We start from the raw sequence: 25,486 nt of genomic DNA on the forward strand, positions 1-25,486 counted from the left end.
CACTGTGTCTCATATTTTTGTTGCCTCCTCCCGTGGTCCTGCTTAACAGCCTCAGGTGTTACCACCCTCTGCTCTGCTCAAATGTGTCTGTTTGCTTCTCTCTTCCTCTCCCCTAGTGAGAACGCAAGTTTCCGAAGGGTGGTCCTGAATAGCCACTCAACATGCATTTGCTGAGTGGATGCGGGATTCAATGATTCCCGGGCAGTAACCTTGCTCTCTTCTCACCTGGCAGGTGAAGGCCGAGCTGCGAAAGCAGTGGGCCCGCTTCTTGCTAGCCCATCACTCGGGCTGCAGAGCCTGGGTCCTGGGGAAGAACTTCCGATTCCTGGGGAAATGTCCCAAGAAGCTCTCGAAAGGGACCAACTCTGGGTCGCTGCAGAAGGCGCGGCCCTCGCCTGGTGGTGGGCGGCTCCTGCACTCGACCAGGGAGAGCCTAGGGGTGGCAGGCACCCCGCCTCGTCAAGGCCACGCAGCCTGGCCCCGCGGCAGCAGCCTGTCGGAGAGCAGCGAGGGTGACTTCACCCTGGTGCACACCATGGAGGAGATCTTTGAGGAGAGTGAGATCTAGGCAGGAGCCCACTGCACTGGTTCCCAAGGACTCCTGAGCACTTGAAGGAGGCGGCGGCCAAGCTGGAGATGCAGGGTGAGCATCGTTCCGGCACACCCGGCTCTCTCCAGCGCCACAACTCTTTCCAGGCTTTCCCTGCTCCGTAGACAGAGGCTGCATACCCTCACCACTTCTGCCTGCCCTTGTCATCCTCATCACCCCTGAGGTTTGTTTTCCAGAATGACCACTAGCCTCCCGGGCTGGCCCTAAATTCAAGTGACTGGAGCCTGAGGACCAAGAGAGATGTCGGCTCTGAAACAGAGGCCGGTGCTCACCAGGTGTCCATCTGAAGTCGGGAGCAGGGTGTCCCAGGACAACCTGCCAAGTGTTTCACATGCAGAGTCTGACTCATTCATGGCAAAGATACTGAGAGAGCGCACCTGAGCACTTAGATGGCCGGTGATGGGACTTGAATAACAAGCAGCCCAGGCAATTCTGATGCAAGCCTACATTTTGAAACTCCAGGGCAGGATGTGCTGGAACTAGAAGCCCCTCTGAGCTGGCTGCTGGTCCAGTGAGGCCTGCAGCATTCTGCATTCAGCGGTTAGGCTGTGACCTGCCTGCCCTCCTTCTCTGACAGTGCGGATCCCACTCCCTGGGAGTTCTGTTTGACCCGAGACAAGCCCATCCTTCCTTGGAGCGTTGGCCCCAGCTCCCAGGGCCCCTCTGAAAGTTGCCATTGTTGTTTTCTCACCTTTCCGGCTCCATCTGCCTTTCTGAGTTTGACTTCTTCAAGCCTTACTTGCCTACTGTTCTCTGCCATGTTTGGTTTGCCATCAATGGCTGTACCTGCTTCCCTGGGGGGTTTACCCACTGCTCTCCCTGACCTAAGTCCCCACTGATAAGAATTCTACTCCTCCTGTGGAAATTGATGCTAAAAGCTGGAGGGTACCCAGCTGAAATGAGAGGACTGTGGGTGATCTGGACGTGTCAAGGGGGTGCTGAGGGAGCCAGGGCTAGGGAACCCAGTCTGCCGATGGGGAATGAGTTGTGCTGCAGGCCCTGAGTGGAGGATGTTTCTGGAGGCAGAGGAGGGCCCAGGCTTAGGGACAAGTTCAGTGACTGAAACTGTGAGGTGAGAGGCTGAGGAAGGTCAAAGGAGGAATGCTCTATGGAAACAGGGTTTCGGTGTTCAGGAGTGTTGCTTTTTAATATGTGAACTGTACATGAGTGAGTGGGCGGGATATATTGCTGTGGGGCCAAATCCTGCCTTATTTTAGGGGGACGGGAGGTATGACGCTTATCAAGTATGGTTGCCAGATTCAGCAGTTAAAAATACACAATCCTCAATTAAATTTGAATTTTGGATCAATGAATAATAGTATTGTCTAAGTATATCCCATGGGATATATTTTATGTGAAATTCAAGTCTAATTGTATATCTGGTACATCACCTGGCAACTCCATTGTCAAGGACACTCGGCAGCAGGACAGGGACCAGGATGAGGCAAGTGAGGATCTCAGTTCAGGTGCAAAATTGAAGAGAATACTGAAAATAAAAACAAAAACAAAACTCCACAATCGTCAAGTACTATTTCAGTGTGATAAAAAAGCAACAACAATTCCGTGAGCTACAGCCCAGGGACCATTAATAAAAATGATATTTTATTGGAACCAGGCCAGGATGAGGGTGGAGTAAGTGGGACCACGAGATATAAACGCAGGGTCTGGTCCTGACTTTAAAAATTTTTGAGGAACTTCCCCGGTCGTCCAGTGGTTAAGACTGCATGCTTCCGCTGCAGGGTGTGTGGATTCTATCCTGGTTGGGGAACTACGATCCTACATGATGCGGAATGCAGCCAGAAAAAAAAAATGTTAATATTTTGCTCATAATGGACATTTTAACATTAATTTTTATTTTAAAATGATGATATCAAAGTATTATTTATCTTGATTACTGAGCTTTTGGTCACCCACCTTAAATTTTGTACCTGAAGTGCTCATCTTCCCCTCCTCCCAGGCCTGGCTCTGCTCTGCACCAGGGGAAACTGAAGCAATGACCTTAGGCAAGTACATAGCAAAGCAAAGGTTTCTTTTTTGTGTCCAGATTATCCACAATTCAGTCATTAAGATCTATGGCCTAGTTTTTTCGTTCTGTAAAAGTTTCTTCCGTTTCTCACTGGCTTATTAGCACCTAGAAAGCTGGGCTGTGTGAATTCCTAGCTGGTTCCCAGCATAGCTGGTTGAGAACAGGTTCAGAACACATCTGTCAAAGGAAACAAACATCTTGGGAGCACTGGATGCTATTGAGAGTCAGTTATTCAGGGCCCGGCCATTTATAAAAGGGACTTTTAAAAAGTGTTTGTAAATAAGTCCTCACTCACTCACTCCACAAATGGGGTGCCACACACACAGACTGCTTGCTTTTGTTCTGCTAATGATTAAAATAAGTTTTAAAACTGAATTTGTGTTTTCTTTTCCATTGGTTTCTCACTGGAGCTGAAGGTTTCCACCCCTGGAGAGCCTGGTGCACTGCCCCTGGCCAAGAATGGGGAAAAGAGCTGCAGTAATAAGCCTGGGGGGTCCACTGTCTCAGGGACCAAGAGGAGTGGACAGAGGGGTAGGGGAGAGAAGTAGAGATCAGATGTCAAAAGAGTAGAAGGCAGGTGTCTGCCTTCTTCTAGATTGCTCCCTAGATCATTCACTTTGCTGTTGTTTTAAAGATCCTGCCTAGGGACTTCCCTGGTGGTCCAGTGAAGAATCCACCTGCCAGTGCAGGGGACACGGGTTTGATTCCTGGTCCCAGAAGATTTCACATGCAGAGGGGAAACTAGGCCTGGGCACCACAACTACCGAGGGTGCCCTAGAGCCTGTGCTCCACAACAAGAGAAGCCCTCCCCAGCAACGAAGGGGGGCCCCTGCTTGCTGCAACCCGAGAAAGCCTGTGCACAGCAATGAAGACCCAGCACAGCCTAAATTGAAAAAAAAATCCCACCTAGTGGGTCTCTATTCTGGCTTTGCAATTACTGGAACATTGCAATTCTAGAAACACTGATTGCTGCTGCTGCTGCTGCTGCTGCTGCAAAGTCGCTTCAGTCATGACCGACTCTCTGCGACTCCATAGACAGCAGCCCACCAGGCTTCCCTGTCCCTGGGATTCTCCAGGCAAGAACACTGGAGTGGATTGCCTTTTCCTTCTCCAGTGCAGGAAAGTGAAAAGTGAAAGTGAAGTCACTCAGTCGTGCCCAACTCACAGCGACCCCATGGACTACAGCCCACCAGGCTCCTCTGTCCACGGGATTTTCCAGGCAAGAGTATTGGAGTGGGTTGCCATTGGGCTCACCAGCAGCCCAGCACACAGCTTGGGAAAGAACACTGGAGTGAGGCCTTGAGCCCTTTGCTTCTTTCCCTAGGCCACCCTGGGCCTTTCTTCTCCCTCTGAGATGGCTCCTGGGTGGCCTCTATGTCTGATACTGGAGGGGCATCTTGGGCAGCTAGCTTCTCTCCTCTGCCAAAACTGCTGGACTAGATGCTGTATAGCCATTCCCACTTCCAGGTCTGATGCTGTGTGATCCTAGAATTCTCTGCTATCAGGTCCAGGTAAAAACTATTGAGGCATTCTGGTGTAATCAAAGGGACTCTGGTTCAAGTACTAACCCTACTCTTACTTTGTGGCCTCAGTGTCCTCATCCATACTCTGGGGATATTAATAATAACACCTCCATCAATGAAATAACGCCTAGTATCCAGCAGAATGCCTGGCTCATAGGAAACACTGCATCCTTAAGTATTACGATGACTCTCAAGGTTGTCCTCCACAATGAGCAGCACTTTCTGGTGGTGGTGATTGAGCCTTTGCTGTTGCTAAAGCGAGGGTAATCCCCCCACACCAGCAGATGGAGACTCCCCAGCCCCCCGAGGGTTGCATACAGGTTGCTCAAGTGTCTGGGACATCTGCATATTTTTCTGACTTCCTCTTGGAACTTAAGGCTGAAGAATAAAAGAGCTTTCAAAACAACGCACACAATGATCTTCAGAACGCACTGGGGGAGCTCTGAGGTGTCCCAGGCCCTGGAGCTCTGATAAGGGAGTGTGAGCCAACAGGCAGCACTGGCCTGGCTTCCACTCATTAGCTGACCGTGACCAAGCCACTTGTTGACTCTGTGGCTCCTTTTCCTTGCCCCTAAAAAGTAGGGGCTGCAGGGACATCTGTCTTCACCTTGCAGTGGATCAGAACTGAACTTGTCATCCTCCCCCGAAACCAGCATCTCTCCCTGCTGTTTCCCACGTTGGTGGCTATCACCAGTGAAACCTATTGACATCACCAATGAAAACCAGGTGAAAACCATTGAGGTATCTGGCGTAATCAAATGGATTACACTGGGCACCCACGCTGCACATGGCTACTGACCATCCTTGCTCCTCCCTCTTTCCCTGAACCAGTCAGGTGGATCCTACTTTCTAAATATCTCCCAGCAGGTCGCCTTCTCTCCACCCCACTGCTGTTCCCCTGGCCCAGGCCACCTAGGCGATTATAGGAGTGTGATATCCAGGCCTCTTGCCTAATTTATTTCTACCCTGCGGGGGGTGGGGTGGGGTTCTCTTACAAACATAAATCCCTTCTACTTCCAACCCCACACAGCCCCCACTACCCCCGCGGTGAACCCTAGGTCTTCCCCTGGCCTGCAGGGAAGTCCTTGCATGGTCTGCCCCCACCCCCCGCCCCTCGCCTACTTTGGAAGTGTAACTCAGTTTGCTCTCCCCGCTTCCTCCCTCTGCTCTGGGGCTACACTGGCCTTCTCAGGGTCCTAGAACTTGAACTGCTCATTCCCGACTCAGGGTCTCTGAGACACATCACTTTTCCACCCCCACATTTCCCCCACTCCAATCCCCTGGGTCTTAGTTGAAACGCCTCTTCTTCCGGAACACCTTCCCCTTCCCTGGACAAGTCGGCCCCGCCCACAATGCTTTGCGTGTGTCCATGGTAACCGCACCACCCAAGCTGGCTTCTTCAAGGTCTACGGTCCCCTCTGCACCCTGAGCTGTACCAGAACAGGGCCGTGTCTCTTTCCTCCAGCACCACAGACCCCGCACCCTGGTCTGCGACTGCGACGGCGACACAGCCTTGTCCGTGAGGCTGAATCGACAGAAATCATTTCCTTTTCCAGTTGGAGAATGACCAGTCAGCTGAGTGCCCGGCTCCTCTTGCATTTATTGGAACCTGCTTACCCAACAATCCACAAAGGAGCTTTCATGGGGGCGGGGATATTTAGGCCTCCAGTGACCTATATTTAGGGCTCCTGTGACCTAATCCTGGAATTACTACGGAGGCCTGGGCTGGCGGGCTGGGGGGAGGGGAGGCGGGCAGTAGAGTGGGCGGGACTTGGTGAATGCTTAACGACACTTCCGTTTGGCAGGGAGGTGTGCAGGAGGGTTTAATGTGCTGTGGGTTGGAGGCCCTCCCGGCCCCGGGGGCGGTGTGTGTTTGTGTTTGTGTGTGTGTGCGTGCACGTGTGCACATGCGTGTTTATTTGAGAGGGGTGGGCAGGGAGGAGACCTGAGCAGTTGACATCAGGGTTTCTTTTCCTTCAGTTTCTCCTTCACTTTTTGAGGCTCGAATTGAATCAGTCGCAGAATTTCCTTATTGGCCAGGGTCCCTTCGATGAAGTCTTTCTCTGTAAGTTTATCTGCAAGAGGAGAAAATAATACAGTCAGGATAGGCTGTTTCCAGCTGCAATGAAGCTGATCTTTGCAAGCATACCCAGAGTGGATGGCTCTATTATGAAAATACTGATCTCCTTGCCCCTGAGGATAACCCCACCCTCCAGCTCTTTCCTAGGACCCCTGGACCTCCCGGTGAACCAGCAATGAGAGGGTTAATGACAGGCCCTGCAGGGTCTCCAGGAGGCTGGGCTAGCGCTGTATCTCTTCTGAGTCGTTGGCGATCCTTTCCTAGGCATTTCTGCATCCCTAATCCTAAAGGAGATCAGTCCTGGGTGTTCATTGGAAGGACTGATGTTGAAGCTGAAACTCCAGTACTGTGGCAACCTGATGCGAAGAGCTGACCCATTTGAAAAGACCCTGATGCTGGGAAAGATTGAGGGCAGGAGGTGAAGGGGACGACACAGGATGAGATGGTTGGATGGCATCACCGACTCGATGGACGTGGATCCGGGAGTTGGTGATGGACAGGGAGGCGTGCTGTGGTTCATGGGGTCGCAGAGTCAGACATGACTGAGCGACTGAACTGAACTGAATCTACCTCCCCATTTGGGGCAAGAAAGGGCTTTGCCCCAACTATTGAATTTGGTTCTCTCCAGTTAAATGCACTCACTAAGCCCTTCCTCTGTGCCAGAGTCACTGTATATGGGGCTGAGGTCATTGCAGGGGGCAGAGGGCAGGGTGTGGCATGGGAGAGAGTGAGATCATGCCCCTGGCCTGGGAAACTGTTTGTCTGATGGGGAGAGAGTCACCTGTGGAAGTGACTTTGTGCTGTGCTGTGCTTAGTTGCTCAGTTGTGTCTGACTCTTTGCAACCCCATGGACTGTAGCCCACCAGACTCCTCTGTCCATGGGGACTCTCCAACAAGAATACTGGAGTGAGTTGCCATGCCCTCTTCCAGGGGATCTTCCCAATCCAGGGATCAAACCCAGGTCTCCTGCATTGCAGGCGGATTCTTTACCGTCTGAGCCACCAGAGAAGCCCAGAAATGACTCTAGAATGAGGCAAATATTCCTTCCTGCTTATGGCGAGGCTCATAGTCCTGATGTACTAAGTGCTCAGTAAAGCTTGGCTTAGCTGAACTGGGTTTCCATTGGCTTTTTATGTTCCAAGCCTTTTGAGTGACCTTAATCCTTCCTGTTTAGGATGCAGGTTCCTTGTGCAGGTCAGGGTGCTGAAATGTGGGTTTTAAGGTCCCTGGTGCCCTATGAGCCTCACTGATAGCTTGCAACTCCTACTCTCAGAAGCTGATTGTGGAGTGAAGCCTGGTCTTCAGATGGACCATGTGAAAACACAAGTCACCTGGCAGGAGTACCACTGCCTCCTGTGACATTCACTGGGGTCAATGTTCAGGTCAGCAAGTAGCAGAACGAGGGACTCAGTGCCTGCCAGACCCAGCAGGATGTCAGGATGGGGGTTAAAGAGCCAGAGGGTGATGTGCCACTGGGAGGCACCTGGAGCAGCCAGGAGAAGGTGTTCAAAGGGGAGGTGACGTCTGGGTGAGGAAAGGGAGGTACCTCCCCTTTAACATTTAAGGAGGCTCTCACTTTCAGCATAGTATGGGCACAGGGCTGGCACCTGAGAAAAAGGTCTCCTTAAGTCTTGTGCCAGGGCACCTCACATGCCTCACCCTAATTCTGGCTCTAACGTCACAGATCTGGTTGCTAATCTACCTTCTCCCTGGACTGCAGATTAATAGGGGCCTTCTTTATCATCCTCCTTGGGCATGTGACCTGGAACCCTGGTAAGAGACTGGCCCAGAGATCACAAATGGACCGATACCAGCTTCTCAGATGTGTGTGGACCATGTAGTGTTTCATCAGTGGAGGCACTTCAGATTTTAAAAATCTCGATTGCTGGCTTCTCTTTAAAGAAAAAAAAAAAAAAGACGATGAGGCCCCAACGGATCAGTATTCCTATGTGGTAACAATTGACCAGAGGCTGTAAAACCAGGCAGACCCTCATGCCCCACTGTTTGCCAGTCCCTATTGCTTCATTGGGCCACTGTCCACTTCTCTCACATTCATCATCCCAGACCCAGTGGTCATTCAGGTTTGCAGTCCCCGTCTGACACCAGCCCCTCTCCTGTGTCCTTCCCGAGTTGGACACGGGCTTCAGGCACCAGCAGCGCCTGCCACCCAGTTCTGGAATCCATCAGAATTCAGTACAAGCTCACTCTCCCCACTGGCTGCTCTTGGCCAGACTGAACAGGGGAGGGAGCCAAGACAGGTCAGCTCCTGGCAGAAGGGGGCCCAAGGACACACCCTCAGCTTCACCAAGACTTTCTTAGCCCAGCCCTGCAGTTTAAGACTTTTCTTGCGTCTGCCCATAAGCCGTTCATCTGCTTTGCAGTCTGATGGCTTTCCCCGCCTCCTGAAGATCTCTCCTCATTTCCCCTCATAGCACACCCCCTACCCCCATCAATCTCTTGAAATTGAATTGGAATCTAATTCCATCTGATGGTGCTTGGGGGTTGGGAGGGGGGACCCAAACTAATTTCCTAAAGTAACACCATATAAATTGAGATCCCACTTACTTGGGATGCCATGCTAATTCTGAAGTAAGCTTTACCCCATCCCAGCCATGCAGAAGGCTACTTGTTTGGTTTAAACAAGTAAACCAAAGTGTCCTAAAATAACAACAACAAAACACTGGGCACTCCATTCAAAAAGAAAGCCTCAAAACTTGCCATTTGTATACAAAATGATGGGCTGTTGCTTTGATTTTTTACTCTTTCTTCAAAGTGGGTTTGAAGAGAAGGCAATGGCACCCCACTCCAGTACTCTTGCCTGGAAAATCCCATGGACGGAGGAGCCTGGAAGCCTGCAGTCCATGGGGTTGCTGAGGGTCGGGCATGACTCAGCGACTTCATTTTCACTTTTCACTTTCCTGCATTGGAGAAGGAAATGGCAACCCACTCCAGTGTTCTTGCCTGGAGAATCCCAGGGACGGGGAAGCCTGGTGGGCTGCCGTCTGCGGGGTCGCACAGAGTCGGACACGACTGAAGTGACTTAGCAAAGTGGGTTAACTCTGTCCAAACAAAAGATGCTTTTTTTTTCCAAAGCACCCCATCATTTAGAGCCTGCATTCACCCCCAGAGAATCTCAGGCAGTGGTGGAGTTTTATGAGTGGTGGGAGGTGGTGACATTTTCAGTCAGTTCCAGAAGGGCCCACAACTGTCTGCTGACCATTCTTCTGCTGATCACCTTGTGGTGGGAGGAGGGGTCCTCTGTCCCACCTGGTCTCTGGACTGGGAAGAGTCAATCTCACTGGGGTCTCTAGAACATAGCCCGGGACTGTGAAATCAAGGGCTGGGAAGGAGAAGTCACTTACCATCATCCTTCTTGCCAAAGAACCCCCAGATCTTCTCTGCTCGCTTCTCCGGAGTGTTCTCATCTTCTGGGAGACGCTTTGCATCCTCAGGACTGATCATTTTGAAGATAGCCTGCACCAAATTGAGGGGGAGCACCAGTCAGAAGAAGTGATTCTGGGGGAATCCACATGGCTGAGCAGGACGCTGAGGTTAAAATGCAGATGCCCAGGCCCCCCAACCCACTGGCACCGACTAAATCCTAGTTCTTGAGAGTGGGGAGGAGTCATCTGTACTTTTAAGAAGAGGAAGGGAATGTGGGGAAGAGGTGAGGGTGACTTTCCCTTCTTATTTTGTCCCTTTCTGTACAGTCTGAATTTCCTGACCATACAGATATATTACTTTCATTGTATTAAAAAATGAAAATGAGAAATAAAAAGCTTTCTGAAGGCTGCATTTTGAAAACTGGTACCTTTGACCTCACTGCCCAGAAGTACATCAGATGACTTTTTCTGAATCCAAGTGGTACTTTGGTTGCCTAGCAGGCTGGCTTATGGTGTGTGTGTGCTAAGTCACTTCAGTTGTGTCCAACTCTTTGCGACCCCATTAACTATAGCCTGCCAGGCTCCTCTGTCCATGGGATTCTCCAGACAAGAATACCGGAGTGGGTTGCCATGCCCTCCTCCAGAGGATCTTCCTGATCCAGGGATCGAACCTGTGTCTCTTCCATCTCCTGCATTGGCAGGCGGGTTCTTCAACAGTAGCGCCACATGGATTGCTTATGGTAATAAGGGCTAATGTTTGTTAAGTGATTAACATGTGCCACATTTCTAAGTGTTTTTACATGTAAACTCATGACAGCTTTATGAGGTGGGTGTTATTGGCCCATTTCACAGACGGAGAAACTGAATCAGCTGACTTGCTAGAATTCGGCCAACCAGAAGCAGAAGACTGGAGATGCTAACCCTGGCAAGTTTGGTTCTAAAACCTCTGTGCTTGCATCTCATGCTATTCCTAGAATGTCTTGGAGAGCATGGTAGGGGCTGGATAAGGCCTCTGGAAGCCCCTCCTTTACCCCTCTGCTTAGGGAGGGTAAAGCTCAAGGGTCCTTCTCACTTCCCTCTACTCTAGCTAATACAGGAGCTGAGTCGCCAATGTCCAGCAAAGCAGGAAGTGTCTTCCGACACGTGATCAGGGAAAGGGACAGGGTAGTCTTGATGTGCCCGTTCAGCTCCAGGTTACTAGGATTCCAGCAGGTTGGCCAGACCCAGAGTGGATGCTCAAGGTTGTGGCTCCCCCATCTTGAGTGTCCCAGCTTGCGACCGAAGTGTTGGGACTGGGATGCCGTGGAGACGTCAGGGAACCAGCCGGGCAGGGGCAGTGATGCCTATGAAATTTACCTGGAGGGACGAGCAGTGGCTTTAGGAACTCCCTTTCAGCTTCCTGTGCTGTAGCAAGAGAAGCAAGGAGTCGAAACCCGCAGCTGGGGCAGCTGCCTCACCAACAGCGCTCAGAGCTCTGAGGTACCCGGCAGTGAAGTAAGGGCTCCTTTAATTCCTGAGCCAGGGACCCATGGGCAGGCCGGAAGGCTAACGGCTGGGAGTGACTGGCTGCCCATCACCCCGCTTCTAAAACCAAGGGCACACTGTCAGGGCCTCCGGGAATGGACCGCCAAAGAACCATTACATCCTCGCCCTGGGGCTGTGGGAGGTTCTGTGGTTTTCTGGAGGCCTAGCTTGGTGGTGGTACAGCAGAACCCACAACAGATGACTGACTCCCAGGCCAGTTACCTTGGACATGGTGAATAGTAGAGGCTTGGCACGCTCTTGCATAGCCTCATCTGTGGACGTGCCCTTCTCTCTCTGCCTCCCCATGCCTTCCCACCCTCTCCTTCCTTCCCTTCCCCTCTACCCCTTCATCTTCTTCCTCCTCCTTTGTCTGAAGAAGCACCAACTCAGAGGCCTCTTCTGGGCTTGACATCCTTTAGGTGGTCCCTGCCACAGGCCACCTGTCAATCCAAGGAGCTTGTGCTGCAGGCCCTGCCCAGAGACCAGTGAGGTTTCTACACACACCTGCCCCTAATGGGAGGCCCAAGAAGGAGTCGCTGACCACGGCTGCATCCTTGGCTGTTTTCTCTATGGTTTTGCCTAATAAGGATGGAAGAATTGGGTGAATGAAAGTGGGATTACAAATGCCTCAAAAATTATATGAAAGATGAAGAATATTCTCTCTTTACAGGAATGGGATTAGAGAAAGAAAGCAAGTGGCATGGGGTGGGGGTGGGGGGCAAAAAAAAATCCAGTAAAATGATACTGAATGAAGGGAAATAAATAATATTATAAGGAAAAAATAGAAGCATCCTCATTGTCCAAAAATATAGGAATGGTTAAGTAATTTTATGACATGTCTATAAGATGGAATTCTAAGCAGCTGTTAAAAACAATTTGATATAAAATAGTGGCTGAAGAAAAGTATGATAAAACCATATGTGAATATGTCCTAATTCTAAAGTTATTTTTAAATATATAGATAAAAGACTGGAAAGATACATGCCTATTTATTGACAGTAGTTTTCTCTGGATGATGAAATTAAAGGCAATTTTCGTTTTCTTTTGCATGCATTTTATATTAAATAAAACTACTTTTCAAACACCTAAAAATCTTGGCAGATGATCTGACCCTGGGCCAACCTATTTGAAACATGTTATGTCTCTAAAATGACTCGTGAGGGACTTCCTTGGCTGCCCAGTGGTTAGGACTCAGGGCTTTCGCTGCAGTGGCGGTGGCCCCTGGTTCAATCCCTGTTTGGAGCAGTAAGATCCCAAAAGCCACAGGACCCAAATAAAATAAACATAAATACATAAATATATTGGGTTGGCCAAAAAGTTCGTTAGGGTTTGTCCATAAGATCTTATGAAAGGGACTTCCCTGGTGGTCCAGTGGCTAAGATTTTTGGGCTCCCAATGCTGGGGGTGGGGTTGGTGTTCCACCCCTGGTCAGGGAACTAGGTTTCACCTGCCTCAACTAAGACGCCCCCCACCCCGGAGCCAAAAAAAAAAAAAGAATGCAAGTGTGTCCTATTGGAGGTTCTGAAGGATGTTTTATTATTTTTAACACCTACTTATTTATTTATATTTTCTTAACTGCACTGCACAGCAGGTGGGATCTTATTTCCCTGACCAGGGATGGAAACTGCACCCCTCGCATTGGAATCACCGGACACCCAGGGAAGTCCCTGGAGAATGCTTTAATGAAGAAAGGAAGGAAGATGGGAGGGAAAGAAGGAAACGGTAAAGGTGGATAACAGAAAATTCCCACATTCTTCTTCTCTAGGAGGAAAATGAAGCTGTGGGAAGGTGCCCTGTGCTGTGCTTAGTTGCTCGGTCGTGTCTGACTCTTCGCAACCCCATGGACTGTGGCCAGCCAGGCTCCTCTGTCTATGGGGATTCTCCAGGCAAGAATACTGTCTGGCCCTCTATTAATACTGGTTTGTTGGAGACTCCTCCTGACCACTTTCTCAGAGCCACTGAGTCACCAACCTCGGGTGTCCACTCCCTCCTCCCAGCCAGGCCCCCACGGGGAATTAGAGGCAGCCCAATTCCTCGAGACCCCCGTCCCTCTCTGCCAGAGACGAGGAGGCTGACACTGACCGTGACAATCTCCAGCACCTCGTTCTTGCTGATGGTCCCATTGCCATCCACGTCATAGAGGGAGAAGGCCCACTCCAGCTTCTGGTTGGTCTTGCCCGCGCTGGTCATGTGCAGGGCGATGACATACTCCTTGAAGTCCAAGGTGCCATCGCTGTTGGCATCGAAGCTGCGGAACACGTGCTGGGCATAGGCCTTGGGGTCAGCCTCGGGGAAGAACTTGGAGTAGATGGTCTGGAACTCCTGCCGGGTGATCCGGCCGCTGGGGCACTCCTTCAGGAAGGACTGGTACCAGGTGCTCAGCTCCTCCTCCGTGAACTTGGTGTTCAGCTGCAGCTCCTCCAGGATCTCCTTGGACAGGGCCCCACTCTTGCTGTTCCCCATGGGTGAGGTGGCGTGGGCCCGGCCGGGCTGTCACCGCTGGGTGGGTGGGAGCAATGGGGTCTCCTGGCTGCCTGGCTGGGTGCCGCAGGAGATGCTGATGGATTAGGCGGATTTGTGGCCGGTTCACACCAGTACTTGGAGGGAGGAGGGGCCTGGAGCTTGGGGTTGAGGGGAGGGAGGCGAGCTCCCAGAAGCCCCCTGAGATTAAAATAAAGAGCTGACAGCAGGAGGTCAATCCATCTTGGCCTTCTGGGAGGCAGGGACAATAGAGCAGAATCTTGAGACCTGGGCCTCAGCCACTGCCCCGCGGGCATCCCTGCCTTACCCCCCACCGCCAGCTCCAGCTCTCTAAGAGCAAGGATGCTCCCTGCCTGCCTTCCGTTGCCCTAATCCTGACAGTCTCTGCGGCAGGGGTGGTCCTGTTAACACTGGGTTAGGAATCAGGCTCTGGAACCAGCACGGGTTCAAACCTCAGCTTTGCAGTTTACTAGCTGTGTGACCCTCTGGTGCGTTTCCTTTTCATTTTTTAAAAAATTGGAGTATAATTGATTTACAATGCTGTGTTAGTTTCTGCTGTACAATAGCGTGTGTCATCTATAAGTGTACATACATCCCCTCCCTCTCAAGCCTCCCTCCCACCGCCCTCCCCCATCCCACCCCTCTAGGTCATCACAGAGCACCGAGCTGATCTCCCTGACCTATACAGCAGCTTCAGGCATGTTTCTTAACCTGTCTCTGCCTAGAGTTCTCTTCTAATCTTTCACCTCCCTCATGGCTTTCCTTAAATGTTGCCTTCTCAGCAACAGCAGCACCCCCACCCCAACCACCAGCAAGCCCCAGCTGTTTATCCTGCGTGGTTGTTCTTCCTCTAGAGTACTGCTTCTGACTTAGTGTTTATTTATTCCACGTGCTGCCTGGGATGGCATCAGAATGAAAGCACCATGAAGGCAGGGATCCTGTCTGTTTTGTTCCCCACTGCATTTCCTTTGCATGAAGCGTACCTGCCAGCTTTGGGCCCTCCGTGACTATTCCTTGACTAAACGGGTATTGAAATAGCATTGCCCTCACTGTTACTGTAAGCCTGAAATGAGTTAACATGTGCAATGCATTTACAATAGAGGCTGGCAGTGGTAAGAGCCGAACACGTGTTGAAAGTGAAAAGTGAAAGTGAAAGTTGCTCAGTCATCTCCGACTCTTTGCAACCCCATGGACTGTCCATGGAATTCTCCAGGCCAGAGTACTGGAGTGTGTAGCCTTTCCTTTCTCCAGGGGATCTTCCCAGCCCAGGGATCAAACCCAGGTCTCCCGCATTGCAGGCAGATTCTTTACCAGTTGAGCCACAAGGGAAGCCCAAGAATGCTCAAGTGGGTAGCCCATCCCTTCTCCAGGGGATCTTCCTGATCCAGGAATCAGACCCGGGTCTCCCACATTGCAGGCGGATTCTTTACCAACTGAGCTATCAGGGAAGCCCTGAACACATGTTACCTTTAGCCAATATTCTTCTATGACAGGGATCAAGAACTGCACTGCATACAGAAGCCAGCGTGTGGAGTGTGTGAGTGAAGCCAGGGAATTAGGAAGGCAATAGGGAGTGGTGAGGCCTATGTCCCACATGACAGGGGCTGCCTCCATTTAGGATGTAGTCAGATGGGACTGTGGCCTGGTGTTACTAGATTTTTTGGTAACCAAAGAGAAATCAGAAATCAGATTTCCAGATGCAATTTCCAAACTGTGGGAGTGATTTTCAAATTTTTCAAACACATGGTGTGGGATAAATACAACTTACCTGTGGCTTGATTTCAGCTGTATATTGTTGGTTGGCAACCAAGCCTGGTGCCGGGAGCTGGCAGACAGTAGTATGTGCTTGCTGAGTGAATGAATGGACAAGAAGGAGCTCTGCCAGGGGAGGCTTTCACCCCTGTGGTCAGCTCAGTACCCAGTGTGGGCCACAGGGAAGAGCCCTCATGAGTAGGCTTGTGCCTGAAATCTCAACACCCAAAGGAGAGGCAGCTGGTGCCCTTGCTTGGCTAAGCATCACACCTGGAACCCCAGAATCGCCATCTAGAATGGAAAAGAAGTCTCAGCTTTACCCAGGGGTGGTTACTACAAAGGGCTTTGTAGGGGGCTCTAGTGGTAAAGAACCCGCCTGCCAATGTAGGAGGCACAGGAGAGTGGGTTGGATCCCTGGCTTGAGAAGATCCCGTGAAGGAAGAAATGGCCACCCCCTCCAGTACTCTTGCCTGGAGCATCTCATGGACAGAGGAGCCTGGACGGCCACAGTCCATAGGGCCACACAGAGTCAGACACGACTGAAGCAACTTAGCACGCATGTACAGTAAGCAGAAAGAATAAAACGCACAGTGTGTAGGCGGGTGACTTGGGGTTTGTATCCTAGTTCATAAGAGGCTAATGACAGGTCCCTGCTGCTGGTAGAAAGACACCAGCCAGCCCCCACTAATGTTATGCAGGAAGGGCCCAGAAGTTCAGGCTCAGATGTGCTGACCCACTCCTCCTGGTCGCCCCACCCACTGAGGGTCCAGAGTGCTTCTCAGGAGGCCTTAATGTTAGGTGTGTGTGTGTCTGTGTACTTACTGTTTTTTCCATCAGTTTTTGATAGCATATTCTTTCTTAAAAGGAGTGGTTTCTCCTTTTCTAGGCTTTCACTGGCCCGCAGCAAGGCATTTGTTCTCAAGAGCAGCTAGAAATAGGACAGTCATCAAACAAACAAACAAAACCCAAGCCCTGAAAATGAAGTCAGACGCCTCCACCCTTGCCTCTGAACCTGGTGTGCGAGGATTAGAAGTGTTTCCTGGGTGGGCACACTGGGCCTGCAGGTGAGACAAGGCCAAGGTCACAGGAAGAAACCAAGCTCTCATTCTCAAGGAGTTAGCAGAGTGGGCAAGAAGCTGCGTTTCTGAAGGTGAGGAGCTGGGTTGCCATGACAACAAAGAGGCTGTGGGCCAGGAGACAGGAGCCCGGGTTAACACAGAAGGCAGGCAGAGCCCCCAGTCCCTCTGCCCCTCTCAAGAGCAAGGAGCAGATGCTGCCCACACTCTTCAGGCTGCTGTGCCCAGGAGGGGCCTGACCGTGGGAGGGGACCACAGGCAGCTGTGTCAATGCTGAGAGAGGGGTCATGACCTGGAGGTTTGTTTGAAAACCTGCGTAAACATCTTCTATCAGAGGGAGAGTTTATGTTCCTTAGCCAAACAAGTTGTTGGAGATGATGTATTGTGAGGGGATTTGTTAAGTCTAAGCTGGGGCCATAAACTCTCCCCGAGTCCCAAAGACCACTTGGGGAGAAGCCCTCGTCTCTGGCCAGTGAATCTGTTTGTGTCTCCCCCTCCCAGCCTGGCCGTGACTGAAAGACGCAGACTCTTCCCAGAGGCTGGCCCTGTCCTCTCCCTAAGCTGGGAGCCCCGTAGCCCTGGTCCCCCTCCCCCACCTTCCCTTGCTGTGAGCAGAAGGACAAGAGAACCCTTTGACCCTGGTCTGGAAGCAGAGGGGAAAGAGGGCTCAGAGAGGGTGAGAGGGAGGCAGAGAATGGAACGCCTCTCCCGTGGCTGTCTCCATCATGGTAAAGAGCAGTCTGTCCTTTTGCTTGCCTGGACCAAAATCCTTGGAGTCATCCCCTGTGCCCCTCTTTCCATCACATCCCACTCCAAACTGGCTCGAAACCATGTTGGTTCCACTTTCAAAGCACTTCCGGAATCTGACCGTTGTCCCCACCTCCACGTGGTCACCCCTGCAGGCACCGTCTCCTGTCCCCGCGTTCTGGCTGCCCTGCTCCCCTTTTCCTACCGTGAGCTCCCCAGCAAGGAATCAGGCTGTGCGCCCTCAGCTTGGATGGTCCCCAGAGCAAAATCACAGGCTTTCCAAAGCCTGCAAATCTCTGCAGAAGCTGCCCCCTCCCCATCACCATGTCTGCTCCAGCCAACTGGCCTCAATGAGGTGCCTCCAGCCTTTAACAGGGCCACCTCCTCTGCCTGGAATGTTCTCCCACCAGCTACGTGCCGGGCTCCCTCCCAGGGGTCCTTGACTTTGGTCAAATGCCACCTTCTCCATGAGGCCACTCCAATCACCCTATTTCATGTTGCCACTTACCCACCATCACCCCTGAGACCCTCCCCCTTCCCCTGCCCTTTTGTCGTAACACCTATCATTTTCTACATACACTCTATATATCATTTTGTTAGCCTGTCTCTTTCTGCTGGAAAATAAGTTCCAAGGTTAAGATTCTTGATCAGTTTCCATCACCAATGTGTTCCCAGTACTGAGAGCAGTATTTGGCATTCTGTGCGTGCATGCTAAGTCATTTCAGCCGTGTCTCTGTGTGACCCTATGGACTGTAGCCCACCAGGCTCCTCTGTCCATGGATTCTCCAGGCAAGAATACTGGAGTGGGTTGCCATGCTCTTCTCCAGGGGAACTTCCCAACCCAGGGATCAAACTCGTGTCTCATATTAAGTTTCCTGCATTTCACAGGTGGGTTCTTTACCACTAGCACCACCTGGAAAGACCCTGGAATACAGTGGTGTTCACCAATTATTGCATGGATGGGTGGATGGGGTGGATGGGTGGAGAAAGGAAATAGCCAGGAGCCCCTGTATTCACAGGGAGAGACGTCTCCAGGGAAGGGGACTAGGGCCAAGGGTTTGGTCTGGCAGCATGATACCCATCGGGGTGGGGGAGGGTCAATGCCCACGTGCCCATTGTCCCTCTGCTAAGTCATTAGGGGTAAAATGATCACCGAGCTTGGGAGAGACACTGAGCCCATTTGTACAAAGAAGAGTGTGGCGGCCCTCCAGGAAAGAGGGTCGCCCAGTGGGACATGGTGTCTCTGGACAGTTTATTTTACACAGGACGAAATCTAAGCATCTGAAGTGTACACACAGAGCCGAAGGGGGAAAAAATGAGAGCATTTAACTTCCTGAAAATACTTTATAATAATGCAGAACAATTACATAGAGCAAACGCCTTCAAAATTTAAACATTTAATTTTTAAGCATTAATACACACGAATGCTATTACAGGGGTGGGGTGGGAAGGGCAGATTATAGCCTCTGTAGGGATCAGAGTTTCAACAGTGTTACTTATAAATTATAGTACATCAACTTTATTTACCGATCTAGGCAGCCAGGGGATGGAAGGATATACAACGTGGAATAAACACATTCATACCGGGATGAGGAATGTTGGAGGAGACACAGCTTTTTAACATTAAAAATGTATAAAGTATTTAGCAAAAGTTACAGAAAACAGAGCAAACAAGCAAGTTTATCTTGTTAGAAAATCCCGCTTTCATGGGGTTTGCTGATGTGCTCCTGTCTGTGAAGGGGCTTGTTTCTGCCCCATCGTCCCCTTCCTGAGGGAAGGGCAGAGATACCGATTTGGGGCCCCGTCCCCAAGGATGGCAGGTGTCCCTTGGAATGACTGTCCCTGGGTCCACACGGCTGCCCGGAGGCCCCTGTCCCGAGAGCCGCGCTCTTGCTGCATGTGATGCTGGCTGAAGAGCACCTGCACTCGACGACCAACGCCCGGGTCCCGGGAAGGGGGCGTCCACTCGACCACCAACGCCCGGCTCCCGGGAAGGGGGCGTCCACTCGACGACCAACGCCCGGGTCCCGGGAAGGGGGCGTCCACTCGACCACCAACGCCCGGCTCCCGGGAAGGGGGCGTCCACTCGACCACCAACGCCCGGGTCCCGGGAAGGGGGCGTCCACTCGACGACAAACGCCCGGGTCCCGGGAAGGGGGCGTCCACTCGACGACCAACGCCCGGGTCCCGGGAAGGGGGCGTCCACTCGACGACAAACGCCCGGGTCCCGGGAAGGGGGCGTCCACTCGACGACAAACGCCCGGGTCCCGGGAAGGGGGCGTCCACTCGACCACCAACGCCCGGGTCCCGGGAAGGGGGCGTCCACTCGACCACCAACGCCCGGCTCCCGGGAAGGGGGCGTGACGACGAACGAGAGCAGAGCAGGCCGGTCCGGTGCCCTTGCCCTGGTTCACTGTGCTTTCCTGCCTCGTCTGCGTGTCACACCGTCCCCATCAGAGCACCCATGTGCCAGACCCTCCGCCTCCCACCACTGCAAGCCCGTTAGGGATGCCCCAGCACACAGAGGGCCAAGTCCCCCGAACAGCACAGAGATCCAAAGGCCATCACAGCCCCTCTCTCTCGGAGACACCTCCCAACAAGACCCCCCAGTAGCCAGGCCCCAGCATCTAGAAGGTTCGGGGGAAACAGAACATTGGTTTTTGTCACCTTAGTCTCACCAAGCCAGGAAAGAGGGGTTGGGTCCCCCACCTTGACAAAGGGCCTGATAGCAATGACTCCAGTGGGGGTGGGGTGGAGTGGGGAAGATGTTGAGAGCCCCCAGGACCCCTCCCCCAGAAAAAAGAGGCTATCCTGGCAGCAGGGGAATCCTGTGTTGTGGGCTCCACAGCCCACACCGTCACCTGGCTGGACCCAAGGATGTCTTCTGTTGGCTGGGAGAGGTCCCTGGTTGCTTTCCGGGGCTCAGCTTTCACTGAGCAGGGCACAATCAAGACGTAGCTGGAGGAGTCCTTCCTTTGGGGGGTCTTGCCCAGAGCTGACCAGCATCAGCAGTTGGGTGTGGTTTTCTTTCTGCCACCACCCAGGAGGGTGCAGGCACAGGTCAGGTAGGCAAGGCTCAGGCGTCGACAAGAACCTTAAGGGAGGGGGCTCTGACTCCATGCCTGTTTTTGCTCCTGGGAAGTGACCTTCAGGACATGGTGTCAAACATCAGTGGAAGAAAGGTAATGGCTTCTGCTTTCTTTAGGAGTGCAAGGACGAGGAACTACCTCATTCTCAACAGCTCATGAAACTCTTAAGTTTTTGTGTCTAAAAGTCTCTTTTTAGATTTCTCAGCACCCGGGGCCCCCTCTCAGGAGGGTATGAGGTGACAGCTCGCACAGCTGTGCCGAGCGGACCCAGATTAGGTATGACGTGTGCATTGGGCACAAAACTGGAAATGACAAGGGGAGACAGAACGCAGCAGCCGGAGGAGGCCTGGGAGAACGTTCTAGAATAACACCTTCAGTTTGCAGGTGAAGGAAGATCCAGAGAAAGGTGGTGCTGAGCCCATGGCCACCCTGCTTTCTCACCCACACACTCTCCACCCACCTCCCACACCCCCGAACTCTCACCAAATGGCAGGGACTGGGCGAGGTGAAGGGAGAGTCCCAAGGAGCAAGTGGATCTGCCAGTTGAGACGCCAGCTTCAGGGGGCAGCAGAGACCCTGTCCACCACCCCTGCCTCCATCCCCAGCAGCTCTCTACATTGTGAAAAACTCAAGTGTTAGATGCCCCCCAAACTAAAATGACTCAAAAAGAGCCAAGTTTAAGTCCCAAGAACCACTGGATGCAGCTGGCTGGAAGTAGCTGTGCAAACACGCTCAAGACTCCAGGTCAGGAGCTTCCAGGAAGACAACTTGTGTTTTTAAGAGCAAGGAAGCAGTGGGGTGCACCCATTCAATGGACGGCTACTCGGCATTGCAGGGGAACAAGCTAGGGACATCCTATGACAAAGTGACTCAGAGGCATCAAGCTGAGCGAGGAGGCCAGACTCAAAGGCTTCTGCCTATGACACACTACAGAAGGCAGATCTGCAGGGTCAGAAAATCCATCAGTGGTTGCCAGGTGCTGGGCGTGGGAAGAGTGGATGGACATCAAAGGAGCCTGAGGGGATGTTTTTGGACTGATGGAAATATTATGTTGATCTCAGCGGTGGTTACAAGATCGTGTCAAAGTGTTAGTTGCTCAGTTGTGTCCAACTCTTTGTGACCCCGTGGACCCCATGTGTCCGCCAGGTTCCTCTGTCCATGGGATTCTCCAGGCAAGAATACTGGAGTGGGTAGCCATTCCCTTCTCCAGAGGATCTTCCTGATCCAGGGATTGAACCCGGGTCTCTTGCATCCCAGCCAGATTCTTTACCATGGGAGCTACCAGGGAAGCCCCATAAGACTGTGTAAGTTTTTCAAAATTCATTGAACTGTATCCTTCAAAAGGGTGAATTTTCCTGTATGCTCATGAACTCCCAATTTTGAATGTCAAATATCTCAATAAACTTGGGGAAAAAGGCAGCGGGACCTGTGGGGACAGGAAGGCTTATGTGAATGACGGTATGCTGGCTAAGATGTGCTTCTGATCTGTGCCTCACTTAACACTGGTCCAGGAACGCTCCCTATCTACATAATCACCAGTAGGCCTGCAGAATCCTGTATAACTTCTTGTCAAGGCCATTCACCGCTGGAAGTAAAATCACTTAAACAAGCCGAGGTCTTTGATGTCCTCGGAATGTTATGACTTGCATTTCCAAGAAGGGACTTTGGCTCTGCCAAGATTTCTTTGCTTCCATCTCCTAATCTAGTAATTGATTGGTTTCCACAAAGGGAATACAAACCCCTGGTTCCTGAGTATACACAGGGTTTTTCTATTTGCTTCAGTCATTGATTAGCCTCAGTGAGGGGAGAAGTGTTTCCCCTCAAAATCCCATCCACCCTTCCCTGCCCTGCCCCCCGGCTGACACAGGTGTTGGGTAGATTAAAAGGAGACCCAAGGTGGTCCCATGGGCAGAACCTCAGGTCAGCCATCCCTGTGGGTCGGCTGGCCAGTGTTTTCCAATGCTGATCAGAAGCAATAGAAAAAAAAAAAAGAGAGGGACAAGCAGCTTATCCTGGAGGTTGTCTTGGTAACCCTTGCTTGTCTTAGATTCTATTCTAAAAATCAGGCTTTCACAGAGGAAACAAAGTGCATCCATGTCTCCTAGGTAGAAGGGGCTCACCCGTTCTCAGAAATGGAACAGTGAATGTGCTCACGAATAACCTGGAGTCATTTACCCTGAAAAAAGCCAAGCATATCCTCTTGTAACCTAAATACCCAAACCAAACCAACCACTAGGACAGAGCGCCACTCTGAAGATGACTTTCAGACATTCCAGACTTCATCCTAACCATAGGGACAGAGGCCTGTACTCTCAACTCCAGCCCTGCTCGTGATTCGCTATTCAGTTCACAGCTCTCACTGGCTGGCCTTGGGCTTCATTCTTCCTCTGTGTAAAGCAAGAACTATCTAAAACAAACAAATCTCTCAAATTTGAGTTGGATGTGAGCTGTGAGGGTCTAGTGACCCCACGATTGTACTCTTGGTGCTGTCTGGTTCTTCCATCCTTGGGTAAATGCCGCATGGCTTATTACAGGCTAGTAGTAGGTTAAACGTGGGAGAGGTGCAAGGCTCTCATTTCCCAGAAAGGTCTGAAAACATGTGCTTGTCCACATGGAGAACAGAAGGGGTGGGGGATGGGGCGGAGTTCCTGGCTGGTATGCAGCTACGTCTGCAGTACTGGCATAATACCTGGCTTGCCCCAAGTGTCTGCTGATTAAATGAATGAATGAGAATGAATGAATGAATGAAGAGCTATCAGTACAACAGAGGGTATCTCTGCAAACCTAGACTCTGCAGAGAGTATCTGTAGGTGAATGCCAAGGTTACTCACCTGCAAGACCCTTGAAGAAAAGACGAGTTTACTCGAAGGAACAGATCACTGGTTTCCCTGATGACAGAGAGGGCTATATCTTGTTCCTAGATCTTTGCATATTGCCCAGTCTTAGCTAAATGCTTGACGAATGAATAAAGGAGGGAAGAAAAAAGGAAAAGAAGTATATGGGGGCATCTAATGAGACTGAGGGAAAAGGGGGAAAGCATGACTTCAGAAAATAGACTAGCCTACATGAGGCCAACTCAGGCTACCCTGAAAGAGGCAAGAGCCCCAGGGAATAACAGAAGACTCTGGAATCCTCGGACAGGGATGAGAAAACAAAATCAATGAGCCACACCACACATGAACGTATCTATGTTAATAACAAGGCTATTGGCTTTGAATGTTGGAAAATCATCCACAAATTAGTTGACTAAGCCACAAAGCAGTTACTACTAGCACCCATCTTTTTTTTTTTTTATCAAGAAACCAAGAAATGATAGCCCCAAATGGGCAGCTGGTGTCACAGCCCAACCCCAGACCGGAAGGAGTGGTTCTCCACGCCAGACACAGATCCGTCCTGGCGGCCTGCATGTTAGTGAAGGCCTTCACACTGACCTTTCTGGTTGGGATGTTTTGAGAAGAAAAGTAGCAAAGCTTGGTTTGCTTTAGGATATTCAGCATCTTTCTACTATCACTATGAGGGCGCCATACTGACTCAGAGAAAGGGGTACCAAGAGATACAAGAAAAACAAGTCATCAGTTACCAGCCTGGACGATGGAGGGAGAAAGACCAGTGAGTTATCCTCTTAGACGGCTGCCCTTATGAGACATGAGTCCTGTGAATCCAAAGTAATCAATGGGAAAAGTGAAGAAACATGGGTTCTTAGGGTGTGGGCTCCAGGCTAGAATGTGCCCCTTGCAAGCTGTCTGACCTCCTCCAGTCCTTTTCTGCTTCCAGTCCCCTCAAGCCAATTCTCAAGATTTAGTATGTAAGCGAGAAAGTGATGAGTAAGGATCTGGTGGCTTCGCAGGTCATGCTCAGACCAGGCTTTCTCAGGGAAAAAGGAGATGGCAAAAGGGCAAGGGGGCACCAGCCCCAAGTAGGGGCTCCATGCGGGGCTTGGGAACGTGCAGAAGGAGCTGAGAGGCCAAGGTACCCGACTGCCTGGATGGTGACATGTACTGTGGCCACGACAGTCTGCACTGCCTGCGTGGTGCCCGCCAGTGAGAGCTGTACACGGAGCAGCAGTCCCAATTCCACTGTGCACGGGCAGGTGGAACCACCTGCGAGGTGACAGAGACTTGTCCCAACCCCTCCCTGACATGAGACCGACTCAGCTCCCTGGGATGGGCGAGGGTGGAGGAGGGGGCTTCCCCGAGGAGGCGGCTGCAGGCTGGGTGGACTGGGATGTCTGGAAAGAGCACGTGACATGGATGCCTGATCTGCTCCAACTTGGGGTGAATTTGCTGAATGAGGTAGTTTCATCCTGACCTCTCCAGGCAGGGTCAGTCTGGGACAACTGGAGCCAGACCTTCTTCCCAAGACTCCCATTGGTGAAAAGTAGCAGAGAAGAGCCAGGATGTAGGCTCTCAGAATATTCAAGGCCCTCAGAATATTCAAGGGGGGGAAAAAAAATCAAGAGGGAGGGCTGCTGCAAAGCATTCTGGGTGTGGGCTACTGTGCTGAATGGTGGCCTTCTCTCCATGACTCTGATCCTGACACTTGGCTTGGAGATGGAGACCTTCCTCTCCTGCCCCTCCAAAGGCCTGGAGACAAGGAGGTCAGTTGGAAGAAGGGCCGTTGGGCTTCCAGGGGCATGAGCATGGGACACAACTGCTCTGGGTGGGGAGGGGACCCCTCTGGTACTCAACAGGGACCACAAAGTTCCAGTCTCAGTTTGTCCTTGGAGTGGCAAGCGCAGCAAGGGACTCGGGGGGCTTCAGCCTCAGAGACAAGGGCAGGGCTGTGGATCCATCTTCTCAGCCTGGGAACACCGGGGAGCTCCCTGTGGGGCCATCTGGGCCGCCCTTCCGGCCCCACTGTCCCCTCTCCTCAGTGGACCAGGAGAGCAGGGGGAGGGCAGCGCCACTCCCGACAGCAGGCCCCCCTGGCGGGAGCGCCACCTGCTCTCCGTGGGACCCCCAGCCCCTCCTCAGCAGGACCCCCGGGCCGCGCGTCTAGATCTCCATGTCCACGGGGCGGATGCTGCCCGTCTTGTGCTCTCTGACCCACAGCTCCCTGTCTTTGGCTGGGTCTACTTTTCGAAGCAGTTGGTCCACAGGCTCGACTGTCTGCAAGGGATGGAGAAAGAGGACACAGTCAGAGGCGGAGGCGGAGTCAGGGGCGTATCCTCTGAGCCACGCCACTCACACTCTAGA

General features: G+C 51.8%; 3 protein-coding genes across 7 annotated transcripts in view; 1 reads left to right on the top strand and 2 right to left on the bottom strand.

Annotated features, from left to right (window-relative positions):
• Positions 1-568, top strand: part of GLP2R (glucagon like peptide 2 receptor) — a 41,488-nt gene extending 40,920 nt beyond the window's left edge. The window contains exon 13 of the mRNA XM_052658742.1: positions 233-568. Within this exon, the coding sequence (XP_052514702.1) occupies positions 233-568 (336 nt within the window). The remainder of the gene's footprint in view (positions 1-232) is intronic.
• Positions 569-6,118: 5,550 nt separating this feature from the next.
• On the bottom strand, positions 6,119-13,609 carry RCVRN (recoverin). Its single transcript, XM_052658890.1, has 3 exons — positions 13,229-13,609; positions 9,602-9,713; positions 6,119-6,234 (listed from the first exon to the last, which is right to left on the bottom strand). Exons 1-3 carry the CDS (start codon positions 13,607-13,609, stop codon positions 6,119-6,121), a joined length of 609 nt encoding a protein of 202 aa, XP_052514850.1.
• Positions 13,610-19,621: 6,012 nt separating this feature from the next.
• Positions 19,622-25,486, bottom strand: part of GAS7 (growth arrest specific 7) — a 202,483-nt gene continuing 196,618 nt past the window's right edge. For all 5 annotated transcript variants that reach the window (XM_052657551.1, XM_052657552.1, XM_052657555.1 and 2 more), the window contains one exon: positions 19,622-25,399. In XM_052657551.1, coding sequence (XP_052513511.1) covers positions 25,286-25,399 — 114 coding nt within the window. In that variant the 3' untranslated portion in view covers positions 19,622-25,285. The remainder of the gene's footprint in view (positions 25,400-25,486) is intronic.

Source organism: Budorcas taxicolor, chromosome 19, assembly GCF_023091745.1.
Source record: "Budorcas taxicolor isolate Tak-1 chromosome 19, Takin1.1, whole genome shotgun sequence".
Classification (NCBI taxonomy): Eukaryota; Metazoa; Chordata; class Mammalia; order Artiodactyla; family Bovidae; genus Budorcas; species Budorcas taxicolor.

Coding starts and splice junctions, on each gene's coding strand:
- RCVRN (XM_052658890.1), bottom strand. CDS start 13,609: ATGGGGAACAGCAAGAGTGGGGCCCTGTCCAAGGAGATCCTGGAGGAG. Junction 9,714..13,228: donor AGGTGCTGGAGATTGTCACG/GTCAGTGTCAGC, acceptor AATTTGGTGCAG/GCTATCTTCAAAATGATCAG. Junction 6,235..9,601: donor CTTTGGCAAGAAGGATGATG/GTAAGTGACTTC, acceptor CTCCTCTTGCAG/ATAAACTTACAGAGAAAGAC.